Source organism: Girardinichthys multiradiatus, chromosome 3 (assembly GCF_021462225.1).
Source record: "Girardinichthys multiradiatus isolate DD_20200921_A chromosome 3, DD_fGirMul_XY1, whole genome shotgun sequence".
In the NCBI taxonomy this organism is placed as follows: Eukaryota; Metazoa; Chordata; class Actinopteri; order Cyprinodontiformes; family Goodeidae; genus Girardinichthys; species Girardinichthys multiradiatus.
This window is the reverse complement of record NC_061796.1, coordinates 32,283,630-32,298,391: the sequence shown is the minus strand read 5'-3', so window position 1 is coordinate 32,298,391 and position 14,762 is coordinate 32,283,630. Positions and strand designations below refer to the sequence as shown.

The window sequence follows — 14,762 nt, the reverse complement described above, 5'->3', positions numbered from 1 at the left end:
ACTGAGAGCTCAAGTCAAAAGCCCAGTGTCTACACAGGAAATATGTGTGCCTTGCAAAAGTGTTTATATCCTCTTGAACTTTGTTACATTTTGTAAAATCACGATGTCAAACTTTAATGTTTTTCGATGGGATTTTATGTGTTAAACCAACACAAAGTTTTGCATAGTTGTGCAGAGTAACGAAGAATGTAAACGGTTATTTTTTACAAATAAATGTCTGAAATCCTTGGCCTATATTTGCATTCAGCCCTTCCAAATCAATACTTTGTCAAACCCCTTTTCATTGCTGTTACAGCTGCAGGTCTTCTGGGGTTCGTCGCTACCTACTTTGCACATTTAGAAAATCAACTTTTTTGACCGTTCCTCTTTGCAAAGAGCTTAACCTCAGTCAGTCACAGGTTCTAAACCATTGCTCTGGCTGCATGTTTAGGGTCATTATCCTGCAGGAAGGTGGATCTCCGCTCCAGTCTCATCTTTTGTGGCCTCTACAGGTTTTTTTTTGCCTTACTATTAGCTCCATCCATCTTTCCATCGTTAAATTCTGGTCTCATCTGACCTGTCTGCTGTGTTCCTTGGTCTTCACAGTGTTATTTTTTCACTTATGTTCTCTAACAGACCCCTCAGGCCTTCGCAGAACGGCTGCATTCAAACTAAAATTAAATTACACACAGGTGTTTACTAATTAGATGACTTCTGAAAGCGGTTGGTTTCACTTCTTTAGGTTATTGGAGTAAAGGGGGCTGAATACATATACATGCCACACTTTTAGATTTTTTTTATTTGTAAAAAACACATGTATCCTTTTTTCTTCCATTTCACGGTTATGTACTACTTTGTTTTGGTCCGACACAATATCCCAATAAAACACGCTAAGGTCTGTTTTTGTAACTTGACAAACAAAAGCCGTCAGAGACGGCAAACCTCTGTCACCCAGCATACGGCCACTGACTCCATAGGAAAAAATTCTGGATCCAGATAGTGATCCAGTTCACCACCAAGATTTAATAGACTCTTCCTTAGGCTACGAAACACCTATGATAAATAAAACTCATATGAAATCATTTGTAACATTTTCCATAAAGTTGCTAACACAGACAGACAGACAGACTCAACTAAAAACATTAATCTCACGGTGGAGGTAAAAATATGAAAAAGCTAGTGGTATAATTGCTTTTGCAAAGCCCTTTGCATGAGTGTGAGTTCTTTGTGAGTTACCAGTGATGGCTGAACAAGCAAGCATTAAAGCTTGAAAGTTAAAAATCTTTAAAATGTCAGTTAATTAGTTCCTACATATGCATCTGTGAACTGTCTACTTTAGTATTTATTTGTTGCAAGACATCTTTGCTTCCATCTTATTTCCTTGTATTCACAGTCTTGTGTTTCACTCCTGGGTTTGTGAATCGACCCAACAGCCTTGCACCGAAAAACCCTGCATTTTTCAAGAAGGACATTGTGCTGTTCTGCTTTATCTAAACAGAATAAAATCAGCATAGCATTGTGAATTACTGTCATCCCCCTCGTCCAAGGCGCACGCTGCCTGTGCACACATCCTCATCAGTTTGTCTGCTTATTCAGATGCAAGGCCGTGGCCCGGGACGCTGTAACATAATGGCTCATCTGCGGTTTATCCTCACCTCTCAAGCTCAAACTGAGTTTCCCTCACCCTCCTCGTTTTTCACTCTGTCACCTGAAACACTTTCACGTGAGTCTCTCCTCTAACACTCTCTCTTTCCATATTTTTTTGTATCTCATTCTGACACTTGCAATTTTTCAACACGTGGAGCTCAAAAGCTCCTCCCCCAGGTCCATTTGCCTCACCCTCTTTCCAACATCTGTCCTGTCTCCTCTTTGTCTGCAGAGAAATGCCAGGTAACAGGTCATTCTTGTCCCTGTACGCTCTTTCCCTCTCTTTATCTCCATCACCTGCCCTTTGTGTCACATTGCACTGAGGGGTGAAGCTGGCTTTCTCCAAAATCAAATCAGTGGAAACAGATTTGGAAAAGCAATACTAGGAATTTGAGATGGTTTAGGTTGGCTAACCCTTTAAAGTGATAGGTTAGGATATTTAAAGTGAAGTTCTAGTTAACGGTTTTAAGCAGTTAATATCTTACCTGAGGTAGATAACTTTATTTGGATCTTTATTGTGTATAAACCCAGATTAGTTGATATCAGTGACTGAAGCTAACAGCTAGTCCAACAATTGCCAAGACCAAAGTGGACTTCCACTGTGTTTTAACAACTCCAGTAAGGTTTGCATTGACCAGATAATAATGCAGACGTTGATGATTATTTACATGGAAAATGCACTACCAATGGAACATGTGAAGTGTTTAAGATCAGAATATCTGTCTGGTACAAAACTAAAAATAATTAAAAAGCAAAGATATTGTAACAGTATAATAGGAACACAATGTTATTAATTTTCACAGACATTCAGTATGACTGAAAATGCTTCACAAGTTCTGTTCTCTGAACCTGTCTCACACAGGAAGATCATTGGTGGCGCACCGCCTCCAACTTTCATTGTCCAAGTAAATAGCACTTAGTGAGCACCCGTCCAGTGCAAATGTGATGATAGGTTAAAGGTTCCTAAAATAGCATTTGCATATAACCACTATGATGTTTTTGAGATTGGAGTCTTTTCATGTCAGTGGAAGTCCGATTTATCTCTCTCAGACTAGCTGTTAGCTTTAGCCTCTGAGAGCAAATAATCTGGATTTATGGGGCATTCTCTTTGTAAAGGGAAAATAGATTTTTTGGGTTCCCAATTAGAAATAGAACAGAAATAGAAATTTGACTTCTGAATAGTAATGCTGGAGGGTGCCAAGCAGCCCCATGTTCAGCATCCAAGATGGCTGCCGTGTATATAAATATAGTCAAAGTTGCATCTATGTTTTATATGTTTTAGCACATCTGTAGTTACACAAGTACACATTATAATTTCCAACCTCTATTTGTGAACAAGTTCATTGTTCATTACGTGTTTGAATGCATAAAATGGAAAAAATTACAGTCATTCAGCTCTACAATGATTAACAAATAGCACAGGTTTTCTGACTTGCAACAAGAATACATTTAACTTGAATGTAACATGAGTGCTGACATGTGAGACAAATCAAACACAGTATTATACTTAATCAATATGATGGAGGTAGAATATTAGTCTTTTAACAGAACCTCACGTCAGAAATCCTGAACTATCCCTTTAGGAGCCCATTTAAATCAGCACACAAACGCAAACTGTATCTTAATAATTTTGAATATCATTAAAACGTCCGTAATTCCATTTAAAAAGTGAAGCTCATACTCTACATAATAAAGACTCATTACACACAGAGGTATATTCCCAGCTTTAATTCCTGTTCGTTTTTAGGATTATGTCTTACAGTTAAAGTCCAACAGTCAATTTCTTTAAAAACTGAAATATTATATGGGATCAATAACAAAGGATTTTAAAAACAGAAATGTGGGCCTACTGGAAACTGTTCATGTACTGCACAGTACATGTATATTGAAAATACCCCACTTCTTTATGGGGTTGATGTCAGCCCAGTTTGTTGGTTATTGAAGCAACATTTTTGGTACATTTGGCAATGTAGGCAGGTGCCAAGTCCTACATGAAAATAAAATCAGCATCTCCTTCTTGTTGTCAGCAAAAGGAACCATGAAGTTCTTTAAAATGTCCTAGGAGATGGCTGCATTCACTGTGGACTTCAGAAAACACAGTGGAGCAACACCAGCAGATGACATGGCGCCCCACATCATCTCTGACCTCAAGAAACTTTAATTCTGTTCTCTGCCCTGATTTCCAAATGAAATGGAAATTTCCTTTTAATCTAAAAAGAGGACTTTGGACCCCTGTCCAGACTTTTTTCTCCTTACACCAGGTAAAGTGTTTCTGACCTTAACTCTAGGAGTGGCTAAACACAAAGTTCTGGAAGCATCAGTGTGTGGTGGCTCTTAAATCCATGCACTGTGTATTTCCCTCAAACGTTTGAGGCTGCAATTATCTCGATTGCTTTTGCATATTTTTCTGCAACACTATTTCCTTCCACTCAATTTTACATGCTTGGACACAGTACTCTGTGAACATTTAGCTTTTTTTTAGCATCAACCTTTTGTGGCTTACTCTCTTTGTGGAGAGGCGCCATTTTCTGTAACCCATAATAATACATTTAACAGAAATAAATGCTTGGAATATACCACTCTGTGTGTAGTGATTTTATATATTTAATTGAATTACTGAAATAAATAAACGTTTTGATGGTATAGAGTAATTTATTGAAACAATTTGTGCATTTGCGCAACTAAGTAGTTACAAAATTTGCCTATACCTCAGACTATCCTCACTAGTTGCATGGGTATGCAATAGCTATTAAACAACTTTACTATTGTAAGGCATTGTTGGACTACTTTGATTCTTATTTGTCTACGAACAGAAGAGAGAGGGGCAGCTGTTGCATGCCTAGTTAACAGACCAGATCGGACTGAGCTCAGAGGCCTTTGACAGCAGCACTCAAAAACTAAGGCCGGTCTGGATGCTCCCACCATGCGTCCCTTTCTTCCACATGAGCGCAGCTGAAACGCAGACGGCGCCAGAGCTTCACTCCCCCCATCTCTCCTCTTCCACTCTGACTCCACTGTCCCTCCGCTCCCAACCGCGCAGCAGCCAAGCCATGGGACAGAAAGAGACGCAGTCAGTCACTCCAAGTGGAGATGTTTGCCAAGATGGAAGCATTTCATGCGCCTCACTTGCTTGCAAAAGAACAGTTGTAAATACAAGTATGTGTTCACCTACAGATTATGTTTGTGAAAGAAGCGCATTCACACGATTTAAAAAAATAACGTTATAAAGGGTTGCAATTCTCTGCTCCTTCAGTATGGTTGCACTTCTCCGTGCACCTTCCTCTCTCCATCTGTCTCCCCCTCTCACTTCTTCCACCGGCCCCGGAATCGATCTCCACAGGATCGATAAGTTGGCATGAATATTCCCTGCCTGCCGAGAGTCTAGTTGGGGAGAGTCGGAGGCTGAGGCTCAGGCGCAGGCAGTGGAGGAGAGGGGAAGGACAGGGAGCGGAGGCTGAAGAGCAAAATACCCGGAGAAAGGAGCGCATAAAGGCGGAGAGGAAATAAAACATCAAATGCAGGGGTCGATGGAACAGCGGCGCATCGGACTGGACAGCAAAAAAAAGAGGATATATTTTTTATTTGAATGCACGGATAAATTAGCACCTGTTTCGATTCAAATAAAAGGTGCAAAGGAATCTCGTAAAAAAAAAAAGAGGAGAACGTGGGAAGTGCGTGTGTAAAGTGGGTGTGTGTGTGCGCCGACAGCTCCTCGTTCTGCAAGCGCATCGGGGCGGGTCTGCAAGGCTGGCCGACATGGAGGAGGTGTAGCACAAGGAGGACAAGAAAGGAACATAAAGCAGTGAAATTTAATAAATAATAACAATAAAATGTCTTACCGGAGTTGGAGCGGAGAGCCAGAGGGGACTTGAGACGCCAGGCGCTGAGGTCAGGGGCAGTTCTCTGAAAGACGAACGGCACCGGCAAGGGAACAAACATGATCTTCTTCCTCCTGCTTCTCGTTTGGATGCAAATAATCTGACACAGGCTGGGTGACAAGCTCTGTCCTCCTCTGATGTTTCTGAGTCTTCTCTGGCAGACAGCTTTGGGGGAATATTTGGTTTGTAGAGCTCACAACATTCGCAGTTAGGTGTGTGCACATGTAGCCTCGGTTGCGCACTTTTTTATGTACACGTGTGATGCATTAGTTTTGGTTTATCCTAAATGTGCATAGAGCATATATATATATATATATATATATATATATATATATATATATATATACATATATATGTATGTATATATATATATATATATATATATATATATATATATAGACGTGGGGTGGTCCCTTGAGTAACCAACACGCAGACGGATAAGAGAGAAGCTCACTTCTAGCTACATGAAAAGTTCTCTTAGAATTAAAGCTTAGAATAAAGGCTGATGCGCCTGCGCCTTTCTTCTATCACCTTCGCACTGTTAAAGCTTTCTCTTTGAGTAAACATAGAGGCCCCAGGAGCTTATTTTATCCTCTGACTCCTCAGCAGTTTCTGTAGGTGTGAAGAAGGCATAAGAACAGTCGCTGAGCCTATTCCTGTGACGATCCCGCTTTGGTATTCGCTTTTGCAGCTTAAAACAACACCATCGGAAATAACACAAAGATAAGACAGTAAAAGACACAAAGTTTTTAAGATGTATGCATTATTTGGGGTATAGTATAGCCTATATATTTGGTCTTTAGCTGCTCCTCAGTCGTCTACGTTCACTCAATATACGCGCAAACGCATCAACGCATCTTGGTTTAATCGTTTCTTTAAATCTAATGATAAACAAGTATGAACAAGTGGTAAATGAAAGGGGGCACAAACAAACAAGAGTCAGAGAACACAGCAGCGAGCGCGCATGGCACTGACGCTCCTCCTCCTCCGCTCTATGTCACAAGGTAGTAATTAAAACGCAATCAAACATCTGAATAAGTAAATATTAAAAACTGAAAATCTGAAGAACAGAAAAGAAGCAAAATAAATTAATAAAAACACAAGACGGCGTTGCTATACTAGAATCCGACCATGGTGCCGCGTCTTATCGGAACACTTGCCTATATCTCCGTCCATCCGTCTGTGTGTCTTTGTTTTTTTTTTTTTTTTCTTTCTCTCTTTTTTGATTTTTGCCTCTCTGTTTCTTTTTGTCCCCCTCCCGTTATAATTTGGGAACCCCCAGATAGCTCACTCGACCCGGCTCCCCTCCAGGATTGTAGCGATCTGCCACCAGGCTGGCCGCAACATTGAGGCGAGAGAGGAGCCGCTACTACTCACACATCACCACCCCCAATCCCCGCACCTCCCTCCTTCCTTCAATCCCTCCCTCCTCCTGCCTCCCACACCCGCCTGAGCACCTCACCACCACCCCTCCTTTTCCACCTCTCTCTCTCTCGTTTTCACTACCGCTGCAAAAGGTATCCTGTATTGATTTTTGTGCACCGCCACCACCATCACCCCCCTCCCCCTTCCTCCACTTAATAATACCGGCTATAATGATGCCAGCGGTGATCAGTGCATTACTGTTTAGACTCCTTAGGAAGGAATAGAAATCCCCATAAGAGGTACCTATACAGTTAATATCTGTCAGGATACATGGCTTGCTCCTAATAAATTTATCTTATTACTTCTGTCCAGGGCTGGCTGAAGGCACAAGCAAACTCAGCTGCTAATAGGAATCCCCTCCACCCCCCCACCCCGGCAAGCAGAGGACCTCCAAGAGCGCTTGACTTCTGACATAGAAAGTACATAAAAATACTTATTGTGGCATATTTACCTCCTGTTCTCGCTATATTGTTGGAGGCGCAAGTGGGTACTGGTCATCTTGCCCCCTTTGCAGTTCAGTGGTTGCCCAGGGAAGCATTAAAGAGGGGAAGGTGCCAGGGGTCAAGAGCATAAGATAAAAATATATAACTTTTTTGTCAGTTATGCCTTGAACAAGTTTTCTATTGCTTTAATGCATCTGCAGTCAATGGGGAGTTGGCGTCCCTGTGGAGTAACAATCCCCTGCTTGCTGCTGAGAATAGCAGGGCTAGATTACATGATTTGTACAGGACTGCCCTGCAATTTATCCCATCACAGAATCTGAATTTCTTATTATAATTAGTTTAGGGGCAGGCAGAAGGAGGTGCTTGCCCGTGGTGCCATCCATGCGAGAACTGCCCCTGTTTTCAGGTACAAAATGGTGTCTACAATGTGACATTTCGTACCCACCAGGGGGATGATTTGTGCCTGCTTTGATAACCACTAACCATCAGAGCAAGAACAAATAATAGGTACCAGTCATTTACTATATTCAACTTATACTCTACTGTATGGAGAGAAACCAGAAGAGATCAGTGACACTTTGGTTTGATCCTGGGTCATATTTTATCAGTCAGCTGTCCTAGAACCAAAATAAACAATTTTTAAAAAACTTCTACTGACAATATTATTCCTATTAAATTAAATTACATGTCACTTGAGCATGCTTATGATTACGTATCTCTGCAAGTTATGGGTATAAAGTAGTGGCACAAAATTGCAAATGAATTAAGCTGTAGCCGAGATAACATGAGGGTCCAGTTCACCAGAGCATGTGGGATAGTCAATTTAATTGATGCAGTACTAATTGAATATGGGTGGAGGGGGGTATAAACAATATGGACAAGTCTCGTCAATTTAACAGGGATTTTATGGTATGCTCTATTCATATTTGGAAGTCTATATATTTGGAAGTATATGTATTTGGAAGCCAGAATTTTCACTGGGAAGGTCAGAGGTCACAGAGTAGCACTGGGTTCTGTGGCTGCTTTGTAGACAGAATTTCATAAACAAAACAGGGATCAGAACAAAACAAATTGAATGAAAGAAAGTCCTGGGTTCGACTTCCAGATGAGGGTCTTTCTGCATGGAGTTTGCATGTTCTCCCTGTGAATGCGTGAGTTCTCTCTGGGTACTCCTCCCACAGTCCAAAAACATGACTGTTAGGTTAATTGGTCTCTACATTGCCTTTAGGTGTGAATGAATGTGTGCATGATTGTTTGTCCAGTGTGTGTCTGAGTTGCCCTGCGATGGACTGGCGACCTGTTCAGGATGTACCCCGCCTCCCGCCACAGACTGCTGGAGATAGGCACCAGCTTTCCCACGACCCACAATGGAAGAAGCAGTAGAAAATGACTGACTGACTGAAATACAAAGTTTTTAGGATTATTTATCGCAATAATTCATGAAAATACTTAACTACAAAGAACAATAAACAGTTTTAACCCCTTACTGCCTGAAGTTATGTACAATTACATAAGTAATTAATGTGTGTTTCAGCTTTGAAACAAATTCTAAAGATGGCAGCACAGCACTTCTAGTGTGATCCTTGGTAGTATTACGTATGCATCAACAGGCATTAGTGGTATACAAATGTCAAAATGGCTGTGTGGTGGTTTGAAGCAAAAGTGTGACAGCATTCTACCACGGATAAAGTACATCGACATGAGATAGTTTGGCAATACTGGTTCACAATTTGAACTGGTTCCCCACACAGACAGTATATTCTACATAAATACGTCATAGAGTCTCTGATCTATGTTTCCATATGAAATAGTATTTAGTAGTTTTGTATCCCGACAACTCAAACTGTTTTAGACTTTGGGTTGTTTTTTAGTACCTTCCTTATGGCTAAATCATCTGGAAATCATATCTTTAACAATCATACAGCTCAACATGCTGTGTAAATGGTCTTACCTGAGGAAGAGAATCTGCCTTTTTCTAAATTTTTCTTTGTTAAATGATGATTTGGGCATGCACTAGCACTGCTCCACTTCCCCATCCTTCGTCGCTTATTTCCTGTTAATTTGAAACTGTTATTCACTTTCCTAATAACTAATTTGTGCAGCTCTGTGTAAGGTAAATGCTGTAGTAGGATTTATACCAGCTTGCACCTCTGATGGCAAAATGTCTCGAAATGTGTTGTAGGTAGCATATGATGTGAGTGTATATCATTCTATGGGTCTTAAAACTTTAAATTTGTAATTATTAGATAAGGCCCAGTAACCGATATAAAAGTGTACCAAAATCTTTTTAAAGTTATGTTTTAAAACCTTTAAAATCTTTGGTATCATTGTTCATAAGGACAGAAAGAGCACCAGAGGGACTGAGAGTAGAGTAACGCTGCCCCACCCCCACCTGTTACTGCGTACCGCTGGTCGACTGGGTGAAAGAACTTTACTACACTTTTCTCTCACATACAAAAAGTAAACTATTTAGTTATTTCTCACTATGCAAAGGAGAGACAATCATGGTGTTTACAGTAAACTAAATAACCAACACCCATCACTCTAATGCCGTTTTAAAACTATAGTTGGCAAGTTGTTAAACTAGTGTCTGTTAGGGTCTTAACGTTCCCTCCGTGTCGAGGAACATAAGCTACTTAAACATCGTCGACAAGCTGGCTCCCTTATTTACTGTGTTTTGTGGTCTGACTGCAGGCCGGCTAATGGGGCGGATAACCCTGCTATCTAACAAGCTAACATCAGCTTGTTATACTCTTACTACTCTTTATGGAGCTCAAAAGTCAAAATAGAAAATATTCATCACAAAAACAGTTGAAAATGGCTAACTATTAAATTTACCAGGTGTTTATTCTGTAATTTTGCATAAATAAATGAGCGAAAAGTAGATAAATGTTACAAAACACATTTTGTACAACATAACTGTAATAGTTGGTTGCAGTATTTTGTTTAAAATAAAAGCAATTAGATCACATTGTTAATTTCTACTTAAAATTTTGTGCAATTACTTAACAATATGAACCTGTAGTATTTTCACTTGAGTTTATAATAAATGCAAATCTCCTGCCACAAACATTTGTAAATGCTAAATTTGAAAGAATTCAAAATTCTTCAGAATTTAAAAGTATTTAGAAATGAAAACAACAGACAGATTTACTAGTAAATATACCGACACCATTATTAATAGTTTGCGTTAACTATCAGACTTTAATTCTGCTAGTTGGATTATTTCATGCACACTGATGCTGCAACTTTATCAGTGAATAAATTACAGTTTCCTGTGCTCGTTTGCAACCAAAACCAAACTAAATACCCCCATTTTACTGACTTTACTGAGTCTACATAACAAAATCTGTCTTCTACAGACATGATCAAATGAGTAACCCTGAAAAGAAACAATTAATTTACTGCTATTCAATTACTGAATAATGTCAAGTGAATGGGTTGCATTGTATTATTAGTCATTTTAATGTTTTGCTTTTTAGTGAACCATAAATATGGAGGATTTAAATCAAACAGCACTGCTAATCCAACTTAGACAGTTTATTTTAAATACTATAGTAAGTTCTATTTGTACCTGGAAGTTATATTTTCCAAGTCGGAAGTGCAACAAGAAAACCAACTGAAGTTGGAGTTATGACCAGGAAGGTTGGAGCTTGCAGAGCATATCGGGATATAAAACATAGTAAAAGCTCTATAAACTATTCATAACCACTTTAATTTAGTTAATTTAGTACCAACACAATTAGGAAGTCTCGCTGCTCTCCTGCTTCAGAACTAAAACCTGCTCTTCTCAGGTGTTACGTTATTCTCAGATCTGAGCTCTGACTTCTGAGACGAATCAAACAAAGACATTCATGGTCCCGTTGAGGGTGATGGAAAAGAGCCCCAAATCAACTTTTGCTAAGAGCAGCAAACCATCTAAGCTGGCCCTGGACAAGGGTGGATTTTTAGGTTATCTAGAACGATGCTAGAAGACAGGAGCAACTGCACAGTATATGGAATCACAGTTATCATCACAACATCAGTGTGTGCAATATCACAATCACAAAGAGCTGCTTGGATGCAATATGTGGTAGGCTGTTATATTTCAAGTGTTATGCATTAAAAACTTTCTTGGCAATCATATATTTTGCCACTTGGTTTGACTTTGACAGTCTCTTATGCCGAGGTGTGATATAGATCTAACTGATCCAGATCCTGAAGCTCAGGGAGAGTGATGGAGACATGAAGACAGAATAAGCTGAGATCACTGAGGAAAATGTAGGTTAATTGCAAACCATATCACAGTTGCATAATACAAGAATAATACTGAAATGTCATGTTTTCCTTATATTATACAGTTCTTGACAGGAGGGACTACTCCAGGCATGAGAAACTTGGATGACCAAACCGTTTTTATGTATTTTCCTAGAGTGAACTACATGAATCTGATGAGTGCCTGAAAATCCCCAGGGATGCATTTTGAATAAATGTTTACGATGCATCCAGGTTAGAGGTAAAATCACTATCTGCCCCTTTTGTCCCTGAATCGTTCCCCTCTGTCCCTGTTCTATCCTTGCTTCCTCTACAGCGACGTGTTACATGCTTGTCAATTACAGGCCAGCATCAGTCAACGCCGGGCGCTTACACACCAGATTATTGTCGATATAGATTTTTAAATAGAAAAATCTATACCTTAAACATCAAAGTCAATATGGGCAAATCAATAGGAATGATCCGCTCCTGCTCCTGTTGGGCCTGAGAATCCCACTTCATCCGTGCCTCCATCATCAGGACTGCATGTTTTTGTATCTGCAGGTGATTAGGCCTGCTTGAACTTGAGATTGGACACATGCGGTGAGTTATTCACTTCTCATTGCCATGTCCCTCGTTCACTCAATCAACAGTCAGCCTAATTGCCAAGAAATGTGAGCGGCACACTAATCTGGTGTGCTCTTAATTATGAAAAATGCCTCATCCCCTGAAGAAGACAACCTGGTTTTATTGTCCTTCTCCCTCCGCTTCACACATGACAGATGACATCCACAGGTCCGATGAAAAAGAGGAGGGAGAGAGGAGTAATGAAAAGGTAGGAGAAGAGGAGAGGTGAGGCAAGAAAGGAGAGGGGAGAAAGAAAGAAATGAGGGTAGGGAGAAGTGACTAGTTGTCCTTCAAAGACCCCCTTCTCTCCACAAAGGGAGCCATGCGCGCCCCCTTTCCCTCCTCCCTGCACTCCTTCCAGACAAAAGCAATTATTTCTTGTAGAATGTAGTGTGGTTGTGCCCGTCTGTGGAAGAGAAGGATGGAGGGAGGGTGTGTGAGATTGAAGGAGGGGAAAATAAGATGGTGTTGGAAAGGGGTGAGGAAGATGAGGAGGTGAGGAGGAGAATGGGGGGCATGGTGGGGAGTAGCGGATGCTGTTAGCACCCACCCGTTTGTCCTCCACACACTCGTCTTGCCAAACTCTTCTTTTTCCTTCACCTGACACAGAAAACTGCCAACCAGGTACTCTCTCAGAAATGAAAACCTCTTTAAAACACCTGCACGGGTTTCGGGCGTATTCACAAACTGGCAGAATGAAGCAAACGCTGGTTTGAATTAAAAATTTTACCCAATTAAGGCCGCTCTCCTTCATCACGTTCCACCGTGCTCTGTAGTTTGACAAGTAACAAATCCAACGCAAAGACTGCGGTACCTGGTGATGACACCAATCTATAGTCTCACATTCAGTCCATCTGTCCATCTCAAGCCAAAAACGTGAATTTCAGCCCACTAAGTGTGCTTCTCGCCTGCTGCCTATAGGGACCCCGCAGCAAGTCGGCCTGAACAGTTTCAGTCCCCGGGGACCTCCAGGGAGGACTCTCCTGAGGTGGGGTAGGAAGAGTCGCTGCAGCCAATAACCCCCACTGGACTGCTCTCACTGACTGTCCTGACTGTCCCCCCCCCCCTCCCCTTACAATCCATACAGACCCAGAATATCTGGCTCCATTGTTTTCTTTTTGGTATTTTCACAAAACCGGTCTTATGGAAAATTGTCTCTTTTTCTCATTGTGGTGTTTTGCTTCTATTCTTTTCAGAGATAAAGTAATGGAATAAAATATTGAACAGTGGAAACTTGCTGTAAAGTTCAAATGTTGAAGATAACTCTTGAATTCTTAGCGCAGAATCAAAGCTTTTATCAAAGAAATTACTTCTAAAATCAGTGCACTTAATTTTTTATGTTTCTATAAATTACAGAATATATATATATATATATATATATATATATATATTATTGTTTTTTGATTGCTGCTTGTTTTAAATGCTGTATTTAACTTTAGCATTGTGTTATTCAATTTTTTTAATTATCTTGGTACACATTTATAAAGCGTATATGTAAGCAAGAATAAACCACTTTTGGAATAGCTGTCTTAATGCTTGAATTATTAGTAATTATTGCCAGACTTAGTTTAGAAGCAGGTAAAACAAAATACATGTTTATCTAATATTATACTTAAACAAAATAAAACATCAAATATCTATCTATCTATCTATCTATCTATCTATCTATCTATCTATCTATCTATCTATCTATCTATCTATCTATCTATCTATCTATCTATCTATCTATCTATCTATCTATCTATCTATCTATCTATCTATCTATCTATCTATCTATCTATCTATCTATCTATCTATCTATCTATCTATCTATCTATCTATCTATCTATCTATCTATCTATCTATCTATCTATCTATCTATCTATCTATCTATCTATCTATCTATCTATCTATCTATCTATCTATCTATCTATCTATCTATCTATCTATCTATCTATCTATCTATCTATCTATCTATCTATCTATCTATCTATCTATCTATCTATCTATCTATCCATCTATCTATCTATCTAAAATGTTTCAAAATGTGTGTTTTTCAACTGTCATATTTTTACAATATTTTGAAGTATTGTAGTTGATCACACAGTGTTCCCCAATGACAAACAGCAATTTCTTCAACTTCTCCCTGCAACATGTTTTCAGTGTCACATACATGCTGTAGGTCAGGACGTTGCATGAAATATTTATCCAATCAAAAGGAGACAAGAGTATCCTCAGGCTACACATTAGTCATAAGCCGGGGCCATCCATTAGTCATTTTGTTTATTGCACTCTTGGTAATGCCCTTTTATTCATTTTCAAATGATTGATTTGACTGCCTTTAAACAGGATTTGAATAATTAACATCAGTTTTATAGCAAATGGTGCAGAAGAAAGAAAAGGCAAAATGAAAAAAAATGTAGTTAAAAAAATGGCGTGTATATGTGTGTGTGTGTGTGTGTGTGTGTGTATGTCTGCGTCGTCATAAGACCCTGCTCTGTTGCGGGTGTTCGCATCCATGTCATGGTCACAGTTAAATGGTGATGTCACG

General features: G+C 39.7%; 1 protein-coding gene across 2 annotated transcripts in view; it reads right to left on the bottom strand.

Moving 5' to 3' along the window:
* Positions 1-7,235, bottom strand: part of pou2f2a (POU class 2 homeobox 2a) — a 64,880-nt gene extending 57,645 nt beyond the window's left edge. For both annotated transcript variants that reach the window (XM_047360962.1, XM_047360964.1), the window contains exons 1-2: positions 6,665-7,235; positions 5,466-5,669 (exon numbers count right to left, since the gene is read on the bottom strand). In XM_047360962.1, coding sequence (XP_047216918.1) covers positions 5,466-5,669; positions 6,665-6,680 — 220 coding nt within the window. In that variant the 5' untranslated portion in view covers positions 6,681-7,235. The remainder of the gene's footprint in view (positions 1-5,465; positions 5,670-6,664) is intronic.
* Positions 7,236-14,762: the final 7,527 nt, after the last annotated feature.